At 37.5% G+C, this 10,684-nt stretch overlaps 1 protein-coding gene and 1 pseudogene across 1 annotated transcript; one reads left to right on the forward strand and one right to left on the reverse strand.

The window, feature by feature from the left end:
• LOC104090871 (alpha-L-arabinofuranosidase 1-like) overlaps nucleotides 1-4,706 on the forward strand; it is a 43,228-nt pseudogene extending 38,522 nt beyond the window's left edge.
• Nucleotides 4,707-6,071: 1,365 nt separating this feature from the next.
• On the reverse strand, nucleotides 6,072-9,151 carry LOC138898268 (large ribosomal subunit protein cL37 alpha-like). Its single transcript, XM_070184325.1, has 2 exons — nucleotides 9,003-9,151; nucleotides 6,072-6,366 (listed from the first exon to the last, which is right to left on the reverse strand). Exons 1-2 carry the CDS (start codon nucleotides 9,149-9,151, stop codon nucleotides 6,072-6,074), a joined length of 444 nt encoding a protein of 147 aa, XP_070040426.1.
• Between the last annotated feature and the right edge of the window lie 1,533 nt (nucleotides 9,152-10,684).

Consider the following 10,684-nt stretch of genomic DNA (forward strand, 5'->3'; position numbering starts at 1 on the left):
TGAAGCACACCAGGAATGTTCTTAGTCCAAATTCACTCTGTAGCCTATCCGAAACTCGGGGCTCCAAACCAAATATGCACACAAGTCCTAAAACATCATACGAACTTGATCGCACGATCAAATCGCCAAAATAACACCTAGAACTATGAATTGAACACCAAATCAAATGAAATTTTCAAGAAAACTATGAAACTTCTATTTTCACAACCGGATGTCTGAATCACGTCAAACCAACTCCGTTTCCCACCAAATTTTACAGACAAGTCATAAATATGGTATTGGACCTATACTGGGTTTCGAAACTAAAATACGGACCCGATATCCAAAAAGTCAACTATGGGTCAAACATTTCAAATTCATTAAGCCTTTAGCTTTCAAATTTTAACAAAGTCCGATATCTCGGGCTAGGGACTTCGGAATTTGATTCCGGCATACGCCCAAGTCTCAAATCACGATAGGGACCCACCAGGACCGTCAAAATACGTATCCGGGTCCGTTTGCTTAAAACATTGACCGAAATCAACTCAAGTGGAATTTAAGGCAAAATTTCATATGTTTCTTAGTTTTTAACATAAAAACTTTCCGGAAATACGCTCGGACTATCCACACAAATCGAGGAAGGCTAAAACATGATTTTTAAGGCTTCGGATCACTGAATTAAGTTTTAAAATGTGAGATGACCTATCGGGTCATCACATATATGATTTGATCAAGTATCATTGATGCCCCTTGATACATACAAGGTAATGTATATTTAGGAACTTATTGTTAACTTTGATTAAGGAGTCGAACTTTATTAGGTTTAAATTAAGAAAATATGAAGGCTTGCTAACCATTTAACCAAAAACGTCTAGTAGTTGTCAACCTAACCTGAATAATTTTACAAATTATTGCAACTATTGGTTGCCCTTATTTTTCGATATAAATACCGTTACTTAATCGATCCTTCTATGTCAATGAGCATGATGTGGTTTAGTTATTTGCTTTCTTGTTTTTTCACTTCTGAATGAGCATTCTTTTGATGTATTCGCATCATAAATGTGATTTTAATAATTTTCTTAGTGAAGGGGCATGGTTTCCGCAAAGATCCTTTTGGAATGCTTAAGGCCATAAAACCAGCATTCATCATATTTCCAAGTAACATTACTAGATGACGGAGGAGGGCATTATATGATTATTTATAATGGAATCAGAGTTAATATTTTCTACCTGCTAGTTATTTTGACTTCTCTACTCACTTCCTTCTTGATGAGAAAGAATATCGTTATACACATTATCATAAAAAGGAATGATACTCAAAGGGATGCCTTAAAATCCATGAGTGATCAATTACTCCTTAAAGTAATTGAATGTAACTGGAAATTATGCTCATAGTGTTCTTATAATGAAGTTAAATGTATTCATTAATGAAAAACTTATGTTGACATTCGTCAAAAAAGAAATCAATGATGCCCTAAGGATACTTTCTGTTAATTTATGCTCAAACCAACTAGAGAACAGGTAATCTAATTCTTTTCATCGATAACAAAAATCTTGTAAGGATTAACTTAGGTGATTCAATACATAAAGAAAAGGACTACAGTGATAAGGCAAGAGATATAGTATGAGAAAACGTATTCTACACAATTGATGAAACAATTATGAGAAGCTGAGCTGGAGTCTAGCACATTTGAGAAGGTGAAGTGATTTGGGACAATTCATACTTCCGACTTCATGCAATTAATTAGCTTTTTTTCTTCTCTATACGTGTATTATTCTCAGGAATCAGCCATAATGATCAAGTTGACACTTTCTATGTCTTACCTCTCGTGCAAGTGGGTTTCCTGAATTTTCTTATACAAATGACATGGATATTATTTGCTAATATCTGATTAAAAACTTAAAAGGCATATATTACTAAAATATAGATGCATATTGGTATGAGACTTTCTAAATATGATCTTTCTTTTTCCATTTTAGTTTCCTCTTCATAACTAGAGTGTTGTGCTACTCGGCCTGTGTTTTATTAAGTTGAACAATTTATGTGACCGGTGAAATTTGTGCTACTCGGCCTGTGTTTCATTAAGTTGAACAATTTATGCGACAGGTGAAAGTCAAAACTTAAGGGTTTTAATGGTTGTAATGCAACTGTAAACTATAAAAAGGTCTAGAAGCAACTCAGGGACTTTAAACTCATTTTCTCATGACCCAAATATGTGAAAAAAGTATGTGGATATTGCATATTGAGCACTCTGTTATGTTTTATAAGCATATGCGTCGATGTCTAGGAAATCTTAGATGGACTTGAATTTGCAAGAGGTGCTCTTGACTCAAAATGGGGTTCAACTCGAGCTGCAATGGGACACCCAAGGCCCTTTGATTTGAGATATGTTGCTATTGGAAACGAGGATTGTGATAAGACACAGTACCATGGTATGCAGACCTTACTATATTTAGCAGATCATATTTTCATGATATTCATAAAGAATAGTATGCCTTATAACTTTGTAGCTGGGACATCACTTTATAGTCGCGCATGTTTCGTAGCTTCCCAAGAATTTTGAGGATTGAGTCAAGACCTGAAATCCTTGTAATATGATCCAGGAAATTACCTCAAGTTCTATTCGGCGATCAAAGAAGCCTACCCAGATATTAAGATAATCTCCAACTGCGATGGTTCTTCCAAAGCATTGGATCATCCAGCTGATTTATACTATTTTCATGTAAGATTTTGATGTTGTTCAAGTCTATATTTCACGTACATTGAGAGATTTAACTTTGTTTACCTTATTTCTAGCTTTTAACTAATGATGTTTCTGAGGTTAGATTTATAACAATGTAAGTACTGTGTTCTCTCTTGCCAACCATTTTGATGGCGCGCCACGCAATGGACCGAAGGTGAGGGTAAATGTTTCTTTGATGATAAATGTATTTTGTTATAAATGGTGCTTATGTATAGTGTTTATTTCTATAGGCTTTTATAAGTGAGTATGTTGTGCACGGAGATGATGCTGGTAAATTAAAGGTAGTCTTTTAGCAGCATTGGCTGAAGCTGGTTTCCTTATTGGGGTAGAAAAGAACAGGTACTTGCCATTTTTGGGAATATATATCAACTAAATGTATTTCTACATTACATGTCCAGGTAAAATAGTATCGATAAAGTTCAAAACTTGGAAAATCTACGAGTAAAGACTATAAATTAAAAAAAAAAAATTGGAGGAGCTGATATACTATTTTACTTAGTTAATTAGTTAAAGAGAAGGTGATATAACCATTACATGTCCACCTTCTTGTTGCTTCATCTGTTTTTTTTGGTTTCTCCCCCGATGTCTGGTACCTGCATTAGAGCCCACTAAATCCGGATTCGAGCTGGAAAGTCCCATATTGAGGGGTAAAGTGCTCCTAACAAAGACGACTCCATACTCAGGGCTCGAACCCGAGACCTCTGGTTAAGAATGAAGTACTTACCACTCCACCACAACCCTTGTTGGTTCTTGTTGCTTCCTCTATGATCTCTTTGCTCGACGATAACCAATTATTTATTCTCATGCAGTGATGCAGTTGAAATGGCAAGTTATGCACCCCTATTTGTTAATAACAATGATTGGACGTATGTTTGATTTCTTCTGCTCTAACTCTTCTTCTCATTTTCTTCAAAATTGAATCATCTCTGTAAAATAATGCGCTTTTACTTAGGTGGAAAGCAGATGTGATTGTTTTCACTTCTTCACAGGCGTATGGAACGCCTAGTTATTGGATGCAACATCTTTTCAAAGAGTCAAATAGTGCAACTCTACTAAGTTCAACACTCCAAGCTAATTCTTCATATTCACTAATAGCATCTCCATAACCTGGCAAAATGAGATTGATGACAACGAGTACTTAAGAATAAAGGTGGAGAATTTATCGATCTGATTGATGATTATTTAAGGGTTCGGATAATTTTTTCTATTGAACTGCTAAAAGTACGCTAGTGTAGAATTTCATATAGGCAATTATCATTAGCGCTTCTCAAGACTCACATTATCTAGTTTCAAACTTCACGTAGCACTCGGTGAACAAACTAGATGTGTCAAACAAACTAAGACTGCTCTTGTTTCATAGGTTATAGTACTTGGAATCCTAATATCGCACCTAGGTTGCTTAAGTGAGGATTTCTCTTTTACTAGATTTATATGGTGTTGAGTCTAAGTTCATATTTGCAATTAAAAGTTGTCCATTTTGTAGCTGCACAACTTAGTCTCCATCAGTTATTTCATGACTCATTGGTCGTTCTTTTTTTAACACGCATGACTTATTTGTCAAAGATAATATTTCCAGGTTGTGAACTTTGGGAGCAGCACAGTTACTCTTAAAATCTCTATCAGTGGATTGGAGCAGAACTCATTGCAGTCCTTTGGGGCAACAAAAACTACATTAACATCTACCAATGTGATGGATGAGAATTCTTTCGAAGATCCTAAGAAGGTACAGACATGTTCCATTTTATTTCCTTTAATTTGGTTTTATTCTGTTATTTTATGCAGGTGTCACCAGTTGAAACTATGGTCGAAAAAGTAGGCGAGAACATGGATGTTGTACTTTCACCGTATTCTTTCACTTCATTTGATTTGTTAAGAAAATCCATCAGCATTAGGACAACAACAACTGCTTCTGACCTTGAATCTTCATTCTAAAACTATGCATCATTGAAAATGCCAATACTGAATAATATCATTTTCATTTAATTTTCATGTGTCTTCAGTTCTTGATGTTTCCATTTAGTCGCTTCTATGTTGTACTTTTAAGGCGTTTGTTATGGAACTTCTTTGAAACAATCACCACCTCCGTCCTTTTCAGATTAAAGGAAACAATTGTGCAATTCTGTATATGCTACTTCTAGATGAATGATTGATAAGAAAAGATCGTCTGAGCTTCTTTGTTTTCTATTGACTCATGTCTTTTTGTCGGGCAAATAGGGCAGCCCGGTGCACAAAGTATCCCGCGTTCATGCAGGGTCCGAGAAAGGGTCGCATCCCAAAGGGGTGTGATATAGGCAGCCTATCTGATGCAAGCATAAATGATCACGAGTGTTGTTTTTCAGGATGAAGAGTTGTCGAAAGTTATAAGGGGGAAACATAGTTTCTTAATTGCTTTGCTATCTACTGGCAAAATGTACAGTAAAATTGGCAAATTCTGATGTATGTATCAAATCCTTGGTATCTTGTCATTATGGTTCCAATCCAACCAAGCAAACCTATCACCAGTCTAGTGACTCTTATCATTTCTGATGCAAATGGTGGTTTTAGTTTCCAACTCTACTTGAAGAACATAGAGATTCCTCAAAACATACACAAACTACTGAAATGTATCATACAAATCCAGTCCATTTTTCCATTCGTTCATTAAAGGTGTCAATTAGTACTAATCTCCTGGCCTGTGAGGTGTACGAAATGACTTTGATGCTGTAGAGTCAGTAGGGTCTTTGCGATACTGAAGGACAGCTGTATTTGGTGAATTACAATCTCTTTGGTCCTCTAAATTTAGCGATAAGAGTGAAATTGGATCACTTATAAAAGAGTAGAGATACAAGTTTACTGCTAGCATTTCTTATTTAAGAACCTAAACACAGGAAAAATAGGAACAAGAGGCAACAAACCAATTGATGTCAAAACCAATGATATCAAAGGGGATTGTTTTCACTTTGATAACCTCTAAAGCAAACATCTATAACCGCTATCTTGGCCTCCAGAAGAACTCAAGAAAGTGAGCAAAAGCAAACAAAGAAAAGTTCAGATAGCACAGAATGCAACAACTAATTGATGTGATTGTCTAGATGTCAAGGCATTCTTTCCATGGAGAACCTCCAGTATCAATATCGATAGGAATAAAAGAGCCTTCCCTATAAATACCATCTAAACTATAAAAATTTAAAAAATTAATCTTGAACAAAAGGTTTAAACCTTAAAATTCTATTAACAAATTCAAATGATTTTTAAGGCTACAAAATGGTGAATTGCGATAATAGAAGGAAATCTAGAGAGCAGAAACCTGAAAATGTCTTGAGGTAAAGACTAAGCATTCTTGTTCTTTTTCAACTTTGAAGGTGGCCATCACCCTTTCTTCCTTAAGCGGCGCTTCCTAACAAGTTTCTTCCTTCTTAATCGGATATTCTTTGCCAACTTCATCTTCATCTTCTGCTCAAGCTTCAACTGAAGCTTAGACTCCAATGGAAGGTTACCAACAAGCACGCTTTCTTCATCACTCTCTGTATTATCAGAACCCACGCTATCAATATCAGTAGCCGTCTTAGCAATCAAGGCACTTCTTTGTTTGAGGATAAATTGTGCTTTAATATAGTAATTGACATATGACTTTGGTTGCAAAGCAATGGGATCGTTGCAAAACCTGAAGACTAATGCAGAACGGATTACAATTTACAATGTTAGAACTTCTTATGGTGTATAACATGAACAACAAAGAGGAAGATAATGAACATGCTTTAATTTTATGCCATTCCCTCGTATTTGTGGATCCGGTATATATTACTAGAAAACAAGTTCCTCAATATCCCGCCCTTGTCCTGATTTAACTTTGCTCTAAAGTTCTTAAGCTACTTTTCGAAATCCCCATTTACCAATTTCATATTATCAAATATAACAACTGATTTGTGGAGGAGCAAAGAACAGTTGCATAAGCATTATAATGAAGCTCAAATATTTCTTGTAATGAATGATGAACAAACAACAACTACATTCACATAAAACGATACATTAATAATATGTTGCTCGGACTCTCCGAAAATATTGCGGGTGTGTCGGATTGGAGGATCCAACATGTGTGTGGCAGCATTTTAGATAGTCCGTAGAACATATTAACCTCAAATTTTGCAGATTATTAATATGTAGATCCAGTACAAAGGATAGGTCTTGATCAGTTATCCCCTCTCCCCACTCCCCCTACCCAAGGATAGGTCTTGATCAGCTACCCCACTCCACCCACCCAAGGATAGGTCTAGATCAGCTACCCCTCCCCCATTCCACCCACCCAAGGATAGGTCTTGGTTAGCTCATTTTTTCTATGATTGTTGTGGTGATACTAATATTGTCTCTTTTTTTCCTTTTGTCTTTTTGTTTTTGTGAGCCGAGCGTCCTTCGGAAACAACCTCTCTGCTCTTTCGGGGTAGAAATAAGGTCTGGGTACATACTACCCTCCCCAATCCCTATTAGTGGGATATTACTAGGTTGTTGTTGTTGTTGTATATGCTCCCATCGCCTCCGGACAATTCAACATATAAAACCACTCCCTTTCTAGATCCACATCACACCAATAACCCGACCCTACCTTCCATATTTTATTTGAAAAAGTTCGTGTGCTGCAGAGTTCCTAAAATATTAAAGCGGTCAACACGTAATTCGTAAATTATAAGTTCAATAAATTGCATTGAGTAAATGCGGTTGATGGTATGTATTACTAACGCGTTTATTCTTTCATCATGGTTGATGCTTAAGTAGTACAAATACGTTTTACGTATTTTTGGTATTCCCTCAAAACAATATTAACATTGAAATTGTTGAGTTAAAATGTGTACATTTTGGAATTGTTTTTAAGAAAATCTAAAACTAAGCTACAAAGATATGCTAAAAAGTTATGACATGCTTCTATAATTCACACCATAGAATAATGTACGTTAGAAAACTCAACCAAAAAAATGCATGTCTAATAATGTATTTGTTTTATATAAAACTAAAATATATTTTATGTAACGACCCGACCGGTCGTTTTGAGCTCTAGCACGTTGTTCGACAGTTTGAGGCCATGAACAACTTCACTTCAGGTATTATGACTTGTGCGTATCATTGGAATTGAATTTAAGGAAGTTCGGTGTTGATTTGGAGAGAAATATCTAATTTTAGAGGCCTTAAGTTGGAGGAATTGACTAAGGTATGAATTTTGAGTAAACGACCTCGAAATCGGGATTTGAAGGTTCCAACAAGTTCATATGATGATTTAGGACTTGGGCGTATGTTCAGATCGGGTTTTGGATGACCCGGGAGCGTTTCGACGCCTATTGTGGTAGATAGCACTTTTAGAAGCATTTCATAAATTTGGGTTGAAGTGTATTTTAATGTTAACGATGTCCGTATGGGATTCCGAATATGGGAATAGCTCCATATGGTAATTCTGGTATTGGGAGCGAGTCCGGATGTAGATTTGGAGGTCCGTAGGTCATTTTGAGGCCATTTGGCGAAAGTTAGAAATTTGAAGGTTTTTGAGAAGTTTTGACCGAAGTGAAAGCTTTTGACACTAGTGTCGGATTCCAATTCCGGAAGTTGGAGTAGGTCCGTAATGTCAAATATGACTTCTGTGCAAAATTTAAGGTCAATCGGACGTGATTTGATAAGTTTCGGCATCAAATGTAGGTGTTTGAAATTCTAAAGTTCATTAAGCTTGGAATTAGGGTGCGATTCGTGGTTTTGATGTTGTTTGATGTGATATGAGGCTTCGAGAAGGTTCATGATATGTATTGGGACTGGTTGGTACAGTTGGACGGGGGTCCCAGGGGCCTCGAGTGTGATTCGGGGTGGTTTCAGACCAAGTTTGGGTGTTTTGATGCTGCTGGTTGCTGGTTCTGGTGTTGTTCTTCACATTCGCGAAGAAGGATTTTGCTGCCGGGACTTTGCTCTTTGCGTTTGCGAAGAGTCTCTCGCGTTCGCGAAGAAGGAATTTTTGTTATCCGTCGTCTGATTTCGGAAGTTATATCTCTCAATCTATAACTAATCTAGAGATGATCTAAAAATGCAAGTTGTAGCTCTTGGTGTCTGGTTTTAAGAAAGGTAAACCATTTGTCATTTGGCATTGTGTACAAAAGGTTATGGTGGCTACACTACAGACTACCCCGCTCTCGAACAGTAGCTACTAAGGCTGGTGTATACCTCGCCAAATCACTTAATCGAACTGCATACTCTGACACGGTCATAGAACCCTGGCGCATCTGCTCAAACTCTGTGCGCCATGCATTTTTAAGACTCTAAGGAACATACTCCCTTAAGAACATATCAGAAAATTGAGTCCAAGTGAGTGAATATGCCTCAGTGGGACTATCCAACTCATATGCCAACCACCACTGGTAGGCAGCTCCTCTAAATTGGAATGTCATGAAAGAAACCCCACTGGAATCCACAATACCCATAGTACGAAGGATACAGTGACATTCCTCCAGAAATACCTGAGCATCTTCTGAAGCTAAACCGCTGAAAGTGGGAGGGTGGTACTTCTTGTACCTCTCGAGCCTGAGCTGCTCTCCCTCTGAAACTGGTGTCCTAATCTCAGGCCGAACTGGGATAACTGGCTGCACTGGTATAACCTCTAGTGCATGGTCAACTTGGGCTCGTGGCTCTAGAGTACGGGCGGTGAGAGTTTGTGCTCCTCCCCCGACCTGAGATGTGGCAGGAGCAAGTAGAATTAACCCTGCCTGAGCTAGAGTGCCAAACATGCTCAAACACTGATCAAGAGTCTCCTGAAGTGCAGGAGTAGTAACGGGCATCTCAGGTGCCTGCTCTCTAACTGGAGCTACTGGTGGCTCTTGTGCAGCAACTCGTATAGGTGTTATATCTGCACCACGTGGTCTTCATCGGCCTTTGGCTCGGCCTCTCCCCCAACCCCGACCTCTTGCGACTCCAACACGGGGTACATATGTCTGATCATCGGATCCAGTTGTGCGTATCCTCACCATCTTTGAGAAAATAGAAAGACAATAGTTTAAAATTTTGAAGTCAACAAATGCGCACGATAAGGAATCAAAGAAGTGAATATTTACTAACAGTTTCATAGCCTCCCGAAGAAAAGTACAGACGTCTCCATATCGATCCACAAGGCTCTACTAAACCTACTTGTGACTCATAACACCTATGAACCTAGAGCTCCGATACCAACTGGTCACGACCCCAAATTCCTTTTGTAGGATGTCGTGATGGCACCTAGTCTATAAGACTAGGTAACCCTATCAATGCGGAATAATAATAAATATCTGAAATAAATAAACTATAATTCAAACAATTTCAACTCCCAAAACCCGGTAGAAATAAGTCACAAGCTTCTAAGAATTTATTCTCTATGTCTCTATATATCAGAGTCTAAAAGCAAATAAAGAAGACAATATAATAAGATAGAAGGGGACTCCGGAGTCTGCGGATGCTAGCAGATATACCTCGAAGTCTCCTCGTACTGCTAGTCTACTGATACCTGGTCTGATGAGATGTACCTGGATCTACACAAAAAAGGTGTGCATAAGTGTAGTATGAGTACACCACAACGGTGCCTAGTAAGTGCCAAGCCTAACCTCGGTAGAGTAGTGACAAGATCAGGTCAGACTCTACTGTAGAATAAATAATGGCATGGTAAAATGTTTAAACAATATTATAAGATAAAATGACAATGGAAATGAATCAAGTAGCATGTCACAATTTAACTACACAAAATAATGGCAAATAATATCTTGTGGAATCAAAACAGAATTCATTTAAACTTTAAGAAAATCACAAGAAATAATCAAAGGCAACTGTGGCCATAAATCAATATCAACAAGGGAACTCATGAGGTACCGCCTCGTAGTCCCAAATTATAAATAAATTCACAGTATCTCATATCCTTATATGACCGCGAGAGCCTTCACAATTTATTTTTAAAGAAAACATTTTTTTTCTTCGAAATAACATCCCGCGTT

This window comes from Nicotiana tomentosiformis, chromosome 8 (assembly GCF_000390325.3).
Source record: "Nicotiana tomentosiformis chromosome 8, ASM39032v3, whole genome shotgun sequence".
NCBI classification, from domain to species: Eukaryota; Viridiplantae; Streptophyta; class Magnoliopsida; order Solanales; family Solanaceae; genus Nicotiana; species Nicotiana tomentosiformis.

Excerpts from the sequence above, each read along its gene's own strand:
- LOC138898268 (XM_070184325.1), bottom strand. The coding sequence starts at position 9,151 with ATGGGTATTGTGGATTCCAGTGGGGTTTCTTTCATGACATTCCAATTT. Across the intron at positions 6,367-9,002 it reads TCTGATATGTTCTTAAGGGA|GTTTTGCAACGATCCCATTG; the intron begins GTATGTTCCTTA and ends ATTAGTCTTCAG.